The 14,742-nt window shown below is 43.4% G+C and overlaps 1 protein-coding gene across 4 annotated transcripts in view; it reads right to left on the reverse strand.

Moving 5' to 3' along the window:
* The window catches only part of GRHL2 (grainyhead like transcription factor 2), a 180,347-nt gene extending 167,806 nt beyond the window's left edge, over positions 1 to 12,541 (reverse strand). For 2 of the 4 annotated variants that reach the window (XM_035276693.3, XM_008983395.5), the window contains exon 1: positions 12,191 to 12,541. In XM_035276693.3, the coding sequence (XP_035132584.3) occupies positions 12,191 to 12,210 (20 nt within the window). In that variant the 5' untranslated portion in view covers positions 12,211 to 12,541. Of the gene's footprint in view, positions 1 to 10,553; positions 10,749 to 12,190 lie in introns of those variants that run through there. The other 2 variants (XM_054246362.2, XM_035276695.3) reach the window with 2 other exon arrangements.
* Between the last annotated feature and the right edge of the window lie 2,201 nt (positions 12,542 to 14,742).

The raw sequence follows: 14,742 nt of genomic DNA on the forward strand, positions 1-14,742 counted from the left end.
AAATGCAAATGTGTGTTTTTCATGTGGCTGGACATAATACAAAACACACCTTACAGAATGCTTGCTAAAACTGAAGATAAACGTCAGATAAAAGGAGACTGTAGTCCTTCCCTCAGCCCTCCCGCAAGCCCCATAAGGATAGGTGCCTTTATTTAGACTTTTAACATCTAAAGATCATGATTTTTGAAAGTATCAGGTACAGTATTTGAGGTTTGAAGAATTTCTATACAACATGAAGGAAAAGATGGGGGCAGGAAAGACCAATTAGGAGTGGGAGAGAGGTGGCAATTGCAAATTCATTTTTGAGCACGCAGACAAAAAGTATACCTTACTAGTTCTGTTTCCCCACCTCCGTGTCAATTCTGCAGCCAAAGATTGCTTTGGTTTTGCTCACATTTTACAAAAGTTCATTTTCACCCTTTTCTTTTCCTTTCTAATGCAATTTTGGGAACTTCGAGTGACTCTGGAAGGCCAGTTTCCCCAGCAAGTTCACATCAGGTACTTTGTGTTCCCTGCTGTGGAGGCTTCTTGGATAGACTGATAAGCAAATAAGTTCACATTGGCGACAAAGCTCCCATTAAAGACGCCTGCAGTAAATCCTATGATGCAATCTCCTACAGCTTAACTAACAGACCCAAGCTGGTCTGGCATGATATATGCACCAGCTTGCAGAAGCACTCAGATGAGTCACTGTGTGGCCCTCCGGGGAGAAGCAAGTCTACACTCTGAAAAAAAAAATAAATTTTTATTCTAGAAAACTAAAAAAAAAAAAAAAACCTTCAACCTTGCCTACAACTCTCTTTTGTTTTTAAAGGAAGTCATATTCCAGGTTCTCCCTGTCCCTCCCAAAGATGTCAAAACTGGGCCCAATGCCAAGTCTCTCCCATGAACATTCAGGCGGGGTCTGAAGCAGGGTGGCTGGCAGGTTTGTCTCCAGAGAATCTGCTGCGTGAAACTGCACAGACACATGCAGCCCACAGAGTGCAACCAACTGAGTTCCTCTCGTTCTTAGTCATTCCTCGGCTTCAGATTATACACATGTTGGAAACTCCTATACCAACTTGTGCTTTTTTGAAAAACAATTGGATTTAATAATTAGACTTAACATATATGCAACTCTAAAAGGACAAGGTTGTTGAGACACTGATAACCAATCTACAGTCACTGAGGAATAGCGCAGAACGAACACGCAGCATGCCATCATGAAGGGCAGCATGGCATTCCTGGGACTTCAGGAGAGGGCAGGGACTTCTGCAGGGGATCGGGTCAGTGCTACCTGCAACAGCAAGCAGCAAGCTGGCTTTTCCGTTTTATTTAGAGATGTGTGTATTACTTTTAAATGTCTCCATGGTGGAATAACTTATTTTTATAAATAACCTTTAAAATTAAAAAAAAAATACATAAATGCATAAATAAAATTTATCCTTAATTACAAAAGCAGTGCAAGCTTACATCAGCACAGTAGGAAAACACAGAGAAAAACACCAACAGACAAAAAAATACCTATATTTTATCCTTAAGAGAGCAAACCACTGTTAACTTTTTTTTTGTTCTGAATCCTTTATTCTTCTTTTATGCCTACGAACATTCTGATATAATGCATCACGAACATTTTCTTCTATCATTAAAGATTTTTTTCATAATGTGATTTATAATGCTTGCATAATGTTCCATCATCTCACTAAACCATGAATTACTAAACCAACCCTTTATGGCCAGGCTTTTAGAGTTATTTTGATTTCTCAGTTTTAAAAATCATGTGGCACTTAATATCTTTGATTATGTCTTTAAGACAAATCCCTGAAACTGGAATTTAGATTTCAATGGGTAGACCCATTTCAATGAGTTTTGCCAAACTGCCTTCCAGAGTTTGTGATAATTTGTCATTCTCCAAACATATATTTTACCCAAATCCAGTTTTGTTAATTTTAGCCATTTTGACAGGGAAGCTTAGAACATCTCTGTTATATGATCTGTATTTTTCTTACCATGAATACAGCTTACAGCTAATATTATTTTCTGTATTAGCCATTTATACAGCTTTTTTTTTCTTTTTTTTTTTTGAGACGAAGTTTTGCTCTTGTTACCCAGGCTGAAGTGCAATGGCGCGATCTCAGCTCACCGCCTCCTGGGTTCAAGCAATTCTCCTGCCTCAGCCTCCCGAGTAGGTGGAACTACAGGAGCGCGCCACCATGCCCAACTAATTTTTGTATTTTTAGTAGAGATAGGGTTTCACCATGTTGACCAGGATGGTCTCAATCTCTTGATCTCATGATCCACCCACCTTGGCCTCCCAAAGTGCTGGGATTATAGGCGTGAGCCTCCGTGCCCAGCCGTTTATACAGCTTTTATAAATTTGTCTACTCATGCTCTTTGACATTCTATTGAGGTATTTATTATCTTTAAAACTGTTTTCCAAAATGTGTTAGACATACATATTCTTAAAAGTATACACCAAGACTCCAGAGCAACTTAAAAATCCCAATATGCAAGGGAAACAGAAATAAATGTTCTGTGACCTAATCAAAATTCCCTCCAACATGAGAACCTACCAGGGGCCACTGACTTCAGAAAAAGTCAATTTCAGAGACTTTTAAATTCTATAACATAATGGGATACCAGGTATTTTATTCCTGGCCTAAATGAATGATTGTTGTGTGCCCTGAAGTGAAATACATCACCTTATCCTTGAAGTGAAACTGCAGCTGCTACTCTTATCCTTATATTATTTGAAATGTCTTCTGAACATTTACTAAACTACTCTCCTGACAATATTTTTTGACAGTGGGTGTCTGTGAATTACATTCTATTAAAAGGAGTAATAGGGAAAAGGAGAAGCGGGAGAAAGAAAAAAGAAGAAGAGGAGGGAGAAGAAGAGAAGGAGAAGAGTAAGAAAGAGAATGAGGAAAAAGAGGAGGAAGGGAAAGAATAGAAGGAAAGGGAGGAGGAGGAGGTCATTCCTTCCATCTATTTAAGGTTTTCAGCTCATTAAATTTTAGTCAATGTTCTATTCATTCTGATATTGCCTCACTCTCACTCCAAGAGCCTGCGAGAATGAACCACTTCCTGGGCTGTCTTTGGGAAGAAGTTCTCAGCGTCCCTGCCAGCCCATTTTATCTGATTTTCTTGTACCACTTTTCTACTAGCCCAGCAAGGCTGTGCAGGAGTCCTCTAGTTAAACCATTGATTTCACCACCTCGCTCCCTTCTGAATTCCATATGACCCTTTGAATTTCTTCTGCCTGGCAGAAATCTGTTTGTCACCCGAATCAGACCACTGTTGATTTTGATAAAGGAGGTGAGGGGGCTTGGGAGCAGAAGCAGGTCCCACTGTGCCTGTAACCTCCTGTCTCGCTAATGTTCACAGCCTCTGCTGTGAGCCGCCACCAGCCCAGACCCCTCTGGAGGGAAAAAATGAGATGCAGAATATTGGAGCAGGTGATTATTCTCAGAGATCATTTAGTTCAACTCCATTTTACAGATGAAAAACAATGAAAGAAGAATCCTCTGATCTTATGTTAATTATCTTATTGGCAATCCGAGAAAGAGGCAAAAGCTACCTTTGTTCCTTGTTTCTTTGAAAAGTTAGATCCACGAAGTACAGAAGGCAGTTATTTTATGGGGCTCACTGAACTGAGAACCAAAAACAATGATTTGGGGTGAGTGAGGAAAGAGAAGTCCATTTTAGCTCCCAGTAATGGTATCAGAATCTTACCCAGGTATTTCACAGACTCCTGTTCATGGCTTAAGAAGTAAACATGCAGTGCTTATCCTGCTATCAATCTCCCTTAAAAAAAAAAAAAGTGTGCTTTTTCAAACTAATCAAAACTTTAAATTTTCACCTTATGCTTCGAATCCCAAAATGAAACACAGAAGAAGAAATGCAAGATACTTTTCTCCTCAAACTAGGCTTTTAGATCAAAATCCTATACTTGCCCACTCACAAGCCCTAAGTTGCATTTGGATGACGCCTAAGGCTCTTCCTAGCTCTAGGATTCTAAGCTGCAAATTAAAACCAAAACCAATTATCTAGGAGGCCAAACAGCCACATGCCATCGCACCGTAGGCCCCAAAGGCAGCGCATGCCCGCCACTCACACTCCACTGAGAAAACACTGCAACTTAACAGCAGTTAAACAGTTTCTCCCTGCTCTCTTGTCCTTTTCTTTTTCCATTCCTCCTTCCTTCACTTCAACCCTTCCCTGTCTCCTGAAATCCTGATCTAAATTCATGGGCCTTAAAAAGGAAGAGACTTTGGCTCTCAGGGTTTTGTTATATTTGTAAATTCAAGGTTCAGATGAAAGGCAGGCGCCAAAATAAAGAGAAGCCACAAGCAATTCTTACTTTCCGTTTCTGTTCCGGTGGGTATCTGCATTCACACTTGTAAAGGAAGCATTTCCTTGAGAGTGAAAGTGAAGCATTCCCCACAAAGTTCATTGCCATGTTCATTACAAAGTTAAATAAAGCGCTTCATCCGCCACAGGCATCGATTGCTTTCCACTGAATACCCATTCAAATGCATGAACAATCTCCAGAACTCTGACTTATTTTCAAAATATACATTGAAATCCCCTGAAATGTACCAGCTTTTCTAGTATTTCCTGTAAGAATTCTTAAAATGTGTTATTTGATGAGTATCGTATGCGGCAAATCAAAACTGCTGTTTTTACAAATAATATTACTACTGCTCACCAAAACTCTTGAAGCAGAAACACTTCTCTTTTCCCAGTATAATTGGGGATGGGAGGTAGAGATCCCCAAAGGAATGCTTTCTTATTTCTATCCCACTGAACCCATTATAATCCAGTACTTTTTTATCATTTACCATTAAGAAACTTACAGCATAAAATACACTTTCAGTTGGATACAGTGGCTCATGGCTGCAATCCCAGCACTTTGGGAGGCAGGCAGATCACCTGAGGTCAGGAGTTCAAGACCACCCTGGCCGACATGGTGAAACCCCATCTCTACTAAAAATACAAAAAAGAAAAAAAAAATTAGCCTGGCCTAGTGGCACATGCCTGTAGTCCCTGCTACTCAGGAGGCTGAGGAAGGAGAATTGCTTGAACCCAGCAGGTAGAAGTTGCAGTAAGCTAAGATTGTGCCATTGCACTCCAGGCTGGGTGATAAGAGTGAAACTCCATCTCAAAAATAAATAAAAAATAAATACACTTTCATTAGCACCTACTATAATCCAGTACTTTACCATTTACCGTTATAAGAAACTTACAACATAAAATGTACTCTCCTGGTAATGGAAAAATAAGCAAACTGATCTGAGGAGCCTGGATTCATCCGAAGGAAGAAAATATGCAGGCAGGTGGATGGTAGGGTGAATCTGAAATTTGGAGGCCTCAATTTGAAGACCAGTGAAGCTGTCTGAGGGACTCCCAAGGACATGTTGTTGTTCCTAGGCAACCCACCAGTCCTCCTGGGCCAAAGCAAAAATTCCTATCCAGCCTGTTGCTGCTCGTTAAGGAATTTTCCCTGGACAAGTCTGCCAAACCAATCACTACCCTGTTTCAGGTCAGGCCTAGTTTTTATAATTGAACAAGAGTCATTGAAAACCTCTTGAAAAGGAAGAGAGTATCAGTGCCCTAATGTGACTGCCAGAGATCATGAGTGAGAACTCCAATCAACTTAGGGTAAGGCTTTTCTTACACTAAAAAGAACTTTAAATTTTTCCAAGGTTAAACTAGTTGACATCATCTGTGGCCATGATCTTACCTCTCGGTCCAAGTAACAAGGGTGGACTGCTGATACTATAAATAATAAAAGAATGCAGCAAAGTTCACTAACTATCAGACTAAAATCAGACTCACATCTGTCTCTATGAGCAGAAGCTATGCAGCTGTCATTTCTCACCAAGCAATATGGGAGGGAAAAAACCTAGGAAAGTAACATTAGGGCAACAAACCAAGAAAGGAACGAAGGGAAGGAGGGAACAAGAAGAAAATGTGGGTTTAAATGAGGGAGGAAGTAAGAAAGGGGGAAAATGCTATGTAACCACTGTTAATTTTTTAACTGGAAATGAACAGTTACATCAAAATCATAAAGAGGAACTGAAGCAGATGCCTAAATTATCTAAGACTTTTTAAAAAGTAAATTTAACAATCTAACATCCAAAAAATCTTATTTGAATTTTCTATACATTTAAAACAAACACTTCTTGAGGTGATTGGGTAGTGGTAACGTTTAAATGCTTCTACGTATGTTTCATTTATCCAACTACTTTTCTAAATTCTCCTTTTTACTTTCCCGAGCCTAGTAGAAATTGCTGGGCATAGCTTTTCATTGATTGCTCTAGTACTTACTCCTAATCTTAAGTCAGGTGGCGCTGGGCGCATTTGAACGGCCTGGACTCTGCAGTCAATTTTAAACTGAACCTCACTAAAGGCCAACAGAAGCTCTAATACTGACTTATCAGAGTAATACTTCAAGCTACCACGAGCCTTAGAAATGAAACTGCAGTCATCAACCTATCAAATCATTTCACCAGGGATCAATATCAAACTAGAACTCTTTACCTTTGACTTTGTCCTACAAAATAGAATCTGAATTCAATGAAACAACTGTCCTCAAAAAAGTGAACACCAGATATGATGGCTCACACCTGTAATCTCAGCACTTTGGGAGGCCAGGGGGAGCAGATCACTTGAGGTCAGGAGTTTGCAACCAGCCTGGCCAACATGATAAAATCCCATCTCTACTAAAAATAAAAAAATTAGCCTGGCATGGTGGTGCACACCTGTAATCCCAGCTACTGGGGAGGCTTAGGCAGGAGAACTGCTCGAACCCGGGAGGCAGAGGTTGCAGTGAGCCAATATTGTGCCACTGCACTCTAGCCTAGGCAACAGAGCAAGACTGTCTCAAAAAATAATAATAACACAAAACATTGAACACCAGCTCACACATGAGTGGCATTCAGCCAGAAACCCTAGCAAAACCCTTGGCAAGCCTGGCAGAGGCCCATGCACATGACATCATTTAAAATCAGGTCATTAGCAGCTCTGGAAACATATGCCTTGTCAAAAAGACCCCTTTCTTCCAGAAGCAGCAGTTCAGCAAAACAATGAAAGCAAACAACATCAACAGCAGGCCTATATCCACATTAAAATCATATCTGAAGCAGCTCATCCGATGTAGCATAAAGTGAAAGTCCACGGGTTTCTTTCACTTACACACTGGAAATGCACCTGAAAAGCTGCATATAAATTGCATCTATTACATAAAGTAACATTAAGTTTCATTTGAAATAGTGTTGCCCTACTTAAGGCAATTATAATGCCTGGAACATTGTTTAAATGCAATTCCCTGTGCTCTCTCCTGGAGAATCTGAGTTGGGACCCTGGGGACCTCCGATTGTATTTTATACATTTTAAACTCAGAGGAGTTTGAAATGCAATGATTTTAAAAGCTCCTGTGGAGATTCCTGTTTTTAAGTATGTACATCAACTTCAACTCATTTTTATTAGCTCAGATTTTTGTCCTGTTGTCCAGCATTTTCTTCTGTTTCAGTTTGGTTAACTTTGCCTGTATGTCAGTTTATGTCACTGATGGGAAAGTCACTAAAGCACACACTATGCAGTGTTTCTCCAGACACAGTGGACTAGTCCATGTTTTCTGATGGATATAGTTCGTAGAAACTGAACAGGAGCAAGAGGAAGGCAGCAAGAGCAATTTTTTTTCTTTTCTTTTTTTTTTTTTTTTTTGAGACGGAGTTTCACTCGTTACCCAGGCTGGAGTGCAATAGTGCAATCTCGGCTCACAGCAACCTCTGCCTTCTGGGTTCAAGCAATTATCCCACCTCAGCTTCCTGAGTAGCTGGGATTACAGGCACACGCCACCATGCCCAGCTAATTTTTTGTATCTTTAGTAGAGACGGGATTTCACCATGTTGACCAGGATGGTCTCGATCTCTTGACCTCGTGATCCACCCGCCTCGGCCTCCCAAAGTGCTGGGATTACAGGCTGGAGCCACCGCGCCTGGCCAGCAAGGGCCATTTTTATCTTGCATGAGGCTAATGTTAAGGAGTGGAGAAGGTAGCTGAAGGTAGTAGATTACACTACAAGTTTTAGGGAGGTGGGCGTGTCTGAGCAAACACTATCTGTACTTTGTCCCTCTTCTTTAGTTTGAATCCCCAGGGATCCTCTAGAATGTGTGCATTTATTCATCTCTGAATTAAGGAGTGTACAAGATTTAATCCATTGTAGGGAACAGAACTCTGGACCCCTCAGCATTAAACTGGTGATAGGAAAAGAGACAAGACTGAGGTATTAGCTGGTTCATTATTTACTCATTGGGTATTAATCTCTCTTGACTACCAAGACCGCTTACAAGAATACTTTTGACTATTTTGAGTATGCAACTGTCCGGATTAATGAGTAGAGAACTGATGTTAATTTACTTGATGGTGCCATTATCTCTGCCTCTGATTTCACCCACACTGAGCGCCTTTCTGGTTCTAGAACATGCTGAGCACACTCTTACCCGAGGACCCTTGCACTTGCTCTTCCACCTGCCTCTAACACTCCTACACCAGATATCTTAGAGCTTGCTCCCTCACTTTACTCAGGCCTCTACTGAAAGCTCACCTCGTTGGGGAAGCTGTCCGTGATCACCCTATACAAAAGACATCCCCATTATTCTCACCCCCTTCAGCTGGTTTGGCTTTCCTTCATAGCACTTATCATCATCTAATTAAATGTTTACTTCTTTTTTGATTTACTATCAACAAGGATTTGCTGTCTACTCTCCCTCACCACCGGCCCCCCCCCCACACACACACACACACTAAGCACCATGCAGGCAGGGACTAGGTTCTGTTTACCAGTGAATCTCAATGCCCACTCTACAGTGGCATTCAAGGCATATTCATTGAAAAAGTGAATGGGTATTTGTATTGAAGAAGATATGATAAATTCTTGATGTTTCTGACCTTAAAAGATATTTTGCATAGCCAAATGTAAACAAACATATGCATTTATAAAACTAAAGACTAGAGAGTTTAAAATATAGTCATCCACATAAAATACCTATAACTTCAGCCATTTTCTGAATAATAGCAAGACTCCTTGACATAAAACACACAAAATGACTAAAATTAATCATCAAAGGCAAAAATGGGATGAATAGGAGAAGCAATATTTATCATGACCTGTATTGTATTTTTAGAAACTTTTTTGTAACTATTGTATTTTTTGAAACTGTTAAAACACTTATCAGGCATTGTGTTCACTAAAAGTATGTCTGTTCATGAATTGCTTTCCACTACAGCATAAGCCCCCTGAGAACAGGGCTCATCTTATCCATCCTCACATGCCTCTATTATGCCTATCTGAATGTGCTACAAATAGTAGGTAACCAGAAAACACACTTACCTAATGAAACACACCTTTGAGTATCAAATCACATAGTACCTATACATTCTCTGAATTTATTTCATACATTTTGACAGTAAAATAAGAATTTCTTAGTCTATCATTGCTTCATTTGTACATATGCTTGCTGACAAAGATCTTAAATCTTCATGAAATTTAAGATGGGGGAGTAAAGAATTTTAAAATACGTACGAAGACAACATGTCCTAAAAGTACTTTGTTTTAATTGGCGATAGCATCAACACTGCAAAACATCAAAAGTAGAACGTTTCAACCTGAAAAGTCCACACCATAAAAAAGACAATGCGACTTCAGTCAAGCCATGTTAACTGGAAATATCTTCCTGTGCAATCCCAGAGATTGCCTAAATCTCAATGGGATTATGAAGGAAGATCCAGTGTGCATTCCTTTGTTATTTCCAGAAACTACAGGCAGGCCTCGTAGTGCAGATTTTCCATGAGGCTGAAGAAGTTCGAGCTTAGGGCCTCTCAGGAAGGAAGCCTCACAGTGTGACCACCCCATCTCACACACATAGTTGCATAAGCTTCAGACCCACTCTTGCCAGGGCTCCCTTAGAATATTAACACTAAGAAAACTAGGCTAGAATTCGCAAAAAATGATCCAGAAGCCGTATAGTGACTTAAAGCATTTTCCAACAGCCCAATAAGAGAGACAAACCAGGTCAAACTGTCTTTTTGCACTATTGTTATGATTATTTTACCCAAGATACACAATGTCGTCTTGGAAATCACGACTAGAAAAGCAACTTTCATTAAATGTAAGTATGCATAATCCCAGATACTTATCACCCATAAAAACTAGGTGATGCGTGTGGTGAAACCAGGTTGGGGCGCTCAGTACTTACTTCTGACGGTAAACACATTGTTCTGATGGCTGAACTGGTTAAAGACCGACCCGTTTTCATTCAGAATTCGAGTCCTGTTGTATCACAAAACTAGGCAGTCAAACCAAATGTTAATTGCTCGATTAATTAAACTAGATTTGCAACCATTTTTGACGCAAGGATCAAAACAAGCCCCCAAAACGTGTGTCACCTCGGCATTTGGATACTGAAAATTTCAAAGATGAGTCGCGTTTCCTTAAAGACTATCGAGATCTAAGGAGGAGCTGGGGGGGGTATTCTCAGACAAGCACACACTCTCCCCTTCCTCACCTGCCTCGAACCCTCCTCCCGTGTTGGTAACGCTAGTTCTTCCCACTCCGGCATGCTGTACTCGGTCAATTCCTCATCGGTGGCTAACTGAGTACAACTATCTGGCAGTTTTTTGCTTTTTAAGTGTGACAGCGAATGTTCTCAGGTTCGCCTAACCTACCAGCGGCCTTATCCTGAGGCCGTTCCTTCCCCTCCACCCCTGAACAGGTCCGCAGGGCCTTCCCACTCCTCCCTCGTGGTCCCTCCACTTTGGACGGGTCCCCGCCACTTCTCCATGACAGGCTTCGGCGGCCCGCGGCCTCGGGGCACCGGCCCTCCCCGACGAAACACCTTCAGGAAAGTCCCCACGGTGGCCGCAACGCCACGGCAAAGTTACCGGGGAAAGCAAAAGGGCGGCCCCGCGCACTTCCAATAGGACGCAGCCAGTTCCCAGGCCCGGACGCGCCCGAGAGGAGGGGGAAGGGAGTGTCCCCGCCGAATCCCGAGAAAGGCCGCGGGACTCACCTCCGGCCCCCTCCCGCGCCCGCCCAGGCCCCACCTCCCCCGGCTCACAAAGCCTTCGGAGAGCGAGAGCCGGGGCAAGGGCGGGGGCGGGGAGGCCGCCGTGACGCGGCGGGACCTGGCCCAGCGACCCGCGGGTGGCTCCGACCTCTCAGGCTGCCGCTCCCGGCGAGTCTGGAGTGCCCGTCGGGGACGCGAAAAAAGCGAGTCCAGCGGCCTCGACAGCGAGAGCCCCCGAGAAGCCTCGGCGCGCCCCATTCAGTTCTGCCCGCCGTGTCTGAGGTGGCCGCCAACTGCGTGGAGGGCCGCGAGCTCGGGGGGCGTGCAAACGCCGTCGGGGCGCGGGGAAACCGCTCCCTGGCAGGCGCCCCTCTGCGCCCCGCCAAGGCCCTAACTCGAGGCCTCACACGAGTACCCCCATGGGCGAACGGTGCTTTCCCCCAGGCACCTGGGGAAGGTGGCCAAACAATGCGGGGGCGGACCCGGGGGAGGCAGGCCGGGGCTGGGAGGAGGGAGGCGGGATGTGGGGGCAGTGGGGGACAGCGCCGGCAGCCCCCGCGCTCCCCGGCTTCCCTGCGCCCTCGCCTCCCTTCGGGGGCCACAGGCGGGCGCGCACTCACGCCCACCCTCCTGCCCGGTGCGAGAAGATGGCCGTTTCTGCCTTGGTATAAAAGCTCTTTGTTGCGGTCACACAAAAGCGGCCAAGCCCCACTTTTCCAGCAGGCCCTTTGGACAAATCGAAGGAACTCAGCTGAACCTCCAAATGGCCCTAAACGCCAGATCGGTGGGAGCAGCTAAAGCAGAGGGGGAAGAGCAGGCCTCCCGCGCCCATCTGCCACAACCTCTGGCAATAACCAAGTATTTATCCGGGAGCGGGAGCTGAGACCATTCCTAAGGGAGAAAGGAAAAGGAAAATCCACTTTTACTATCAAGGCCCAAAGGGGTATTAAACATTCACATTGTTGTAGGGTTTCTCCCCTTAACCAGGGTAGAAACATAATGCGGAAAAGTCTGGATCCACCAAAAAGAAAAAATACCAACAATAGCAACTTAAAAACAAAAACAAAAACATAACAAACCAGTTGCCATCAGCCCAAAGTGGTAGTAGCAGCAGCAGGCGCGTGTGATCCACTTACTTGTCCGACTCTTGTGACATGTTTGATCCAATGAACTTGCTCCCCTTTTCCTGGAGCCTCAGCCTCTGGTGAAACTGGACTTTCAAGTCTGTGCAGGTGAAGGTGTGTGAGAGCGCCCGAGATGGCAGAACAAGAGCTACAGGTAATTCTGCTTTTCCGTCCCCCCTCACCACTCTCGCTCGCTCGCCCGCTCGCGCCCTCACCTAGCCGGAAAGGTGGGATAAGGGGGGGCCCCTCACATGGGGCCCGAGCTCGGAGGCGGCCGGGCGGCGCGGAGTCCTCCTGGATCGTGGCAATGGGCGGACACAGAGCAGAAAGTGGCGGACTTGGGCGGCCACAGGTAACTTTCTCGCAAGGAGCTGAATTCTTTCACTAAAGGGTACAAGCCCGAGGGACGAGCTGCGCGGTGATTGGCTGCGGAGCTCCCTCAGGTGAGCTGCCATTGGCAGAGGCGCGCTCAGGTAAGGCCCTTCTCCAAGTGCAGGTAACTCACTCCGAAGTTTACCTGAGTGGAGCGGCGGCATGCTGGCAGCTCGGCGGCAGCCTATGGAAGCTGAGGGTCAGTCTTCGAGTAGACCTCAAGCTGCGTTTTCCTCCTTCACCAAGGCCAGGATGGGAAGGTGGGGGTACTGGACGAAGCGAAGAAAGGGGCTGGGGGGATGCAACACCGGCAAACACTAGGGATTGTGGGTCGAGTGGAAGAAACTGAGAGCCGAGCTCAGGTGTCCCAAGTGAACCAGAATCAAATGCGCAGTACGTCACGGGGCATTTAATGCCCACAGTAACAGGGCTGTTTGACAGTGGCAGAAGAGTATGGGACTAAACTCCCTTTGTGCTGAGAGGGGAAAAGAAGCACAAAGTTTGATCTGTTGCGTAATTGAATTTTTAACATGCTTATCCACAACAAACACTTTTCGTGTCCTGCTGTATAAAAGACGTCAGGTATATTACAGATTTTAAACAGGTGAGCATCCTTTTACGAGCTGGGCAGGTGGGGAATGGCGTGGTTTTAATGAAGTGAGGAGATTTGGTTGAATGGACACTAAGATGGCCAGGTGCACCTCTTCGGTCTCGACTCTGCAGCCCGGGATTCCAGAGCTGCAAACAACCACTGAATTCGTTCTGTAAACCTGTTGTCATTTGACGTTTCCAGGCAAGCATCAACATTTACATTGTAATTCAATAGACGCTACTGCTACAAAGGTGCTTTATCCTTCCAGCTTAATATGGTTGCTACGGAAACACTGCAGGATGAAACTGACTTTTTTGTGGTAATGTTTCTCCTGGTTGGGAACAACGCAAATTAGCAAAGGTGTAATTTATAACCGCTGCTAACAAAGAGTGAAGTATCTGTGAAGTTCTATCTGGGATCTAGCTCGTACATATGGATTGTGGAAATAAAAGAGGACATGGAAAGCTTACCATATTTTATTTCAAGTTAATACTAAAGCTGCCAGACTTAATACAGGTTTTCTTTTTTATGTTTATGGATCACATATTTTCAGAAAATTACACGATAAAATAAGGTTTGGTTTGTTCCATGTGTCCATTCTCAACAAATAAATTTCAAAATTGTATTTTTTGAGGACAATATAAACACACACTTTAAAAAGTAATATATTTCAAGACAATGCAGGTACTATTTTAACATATTTTAAGATACATAGCTGTTGTGTTCTCCTTTTTAGAGGCAGCCACATTCCACTTTTATCTGTCTTTTCTGTCATTTACCTCCCTATTTCTAAATAATTTATACTGCTATCTCTTGATTTGCCAATAGATGTGGTATTCTGACTACCTGTTGCTTCAGATTAGGATTTAGTTCTTTCATGCCAGGCAACTTCTCCTTCCAACATAGCACTTTCACAGTTTAGGAGCTAAGTAAGTGACTATGCCAATAGCAATGACAACAGAGCAAATTCGTGTACTATTATTGTTTTCTTTCTTGTAAAACCTTGTATCTATTTACTTAGCTTATTATGCACCTACCTGATATTTTTCTACAACTGATCTATCAAATGACTATCATGTTTATTTTCCAAATGATCAAACAATCAATTCCAATTTTTCCCTGAAAACAATTCCTCCAGAAATTCATTGTTCTACTGTTTCAATGGAGATGAGTTACTCTGTGGACCTGCTGCTCAAGTGTCAACCTGGGACACTCCTAAATTTGTAGTGTGAAAATCCCCATTTCTGTGTTTTGTGCCTTCTTTTTGGTTTACTGCTTCATTTTCCATGGCATGTGTTCTAGTAACAGCCCAAGAAAGGGTACAGAAGGTAAAAATTTGAGTTCTTACATACTTGTTATGTCTTTATTCAACTTTTACTTTTAATGGAGAGTCTGACCAAGTGTAGAATTCTAACTAGAATTTCTTCATTTATAAGTTTGTAGAAATTGCTCTTTCACTTATTTAATTTTTTAATTAAAAAATAATTTTAGGCCATGCACAGTGCTTGCACCTATAATCCCAGCACTTTGGGAGGCCAAGGCGGGAGGGTCACTTGAGTCCAGGAGTTCAAGATCAGCATGGGCAATGTAGCTAGACCTC

Source organism: Callithrix jacchus, chromosome 16 (assembly GCF_049354715.1).
Source record: "Callithrix jacchus isolate 240 chromosome 16, calJac240_pri, whole genome shotgun sequence".
Lineage (NCBI taxonomy): Eukaryota > Metazoa > Chordata > Mammalia > Primates > Cebidae > Callithrix > Callithrix jacchus.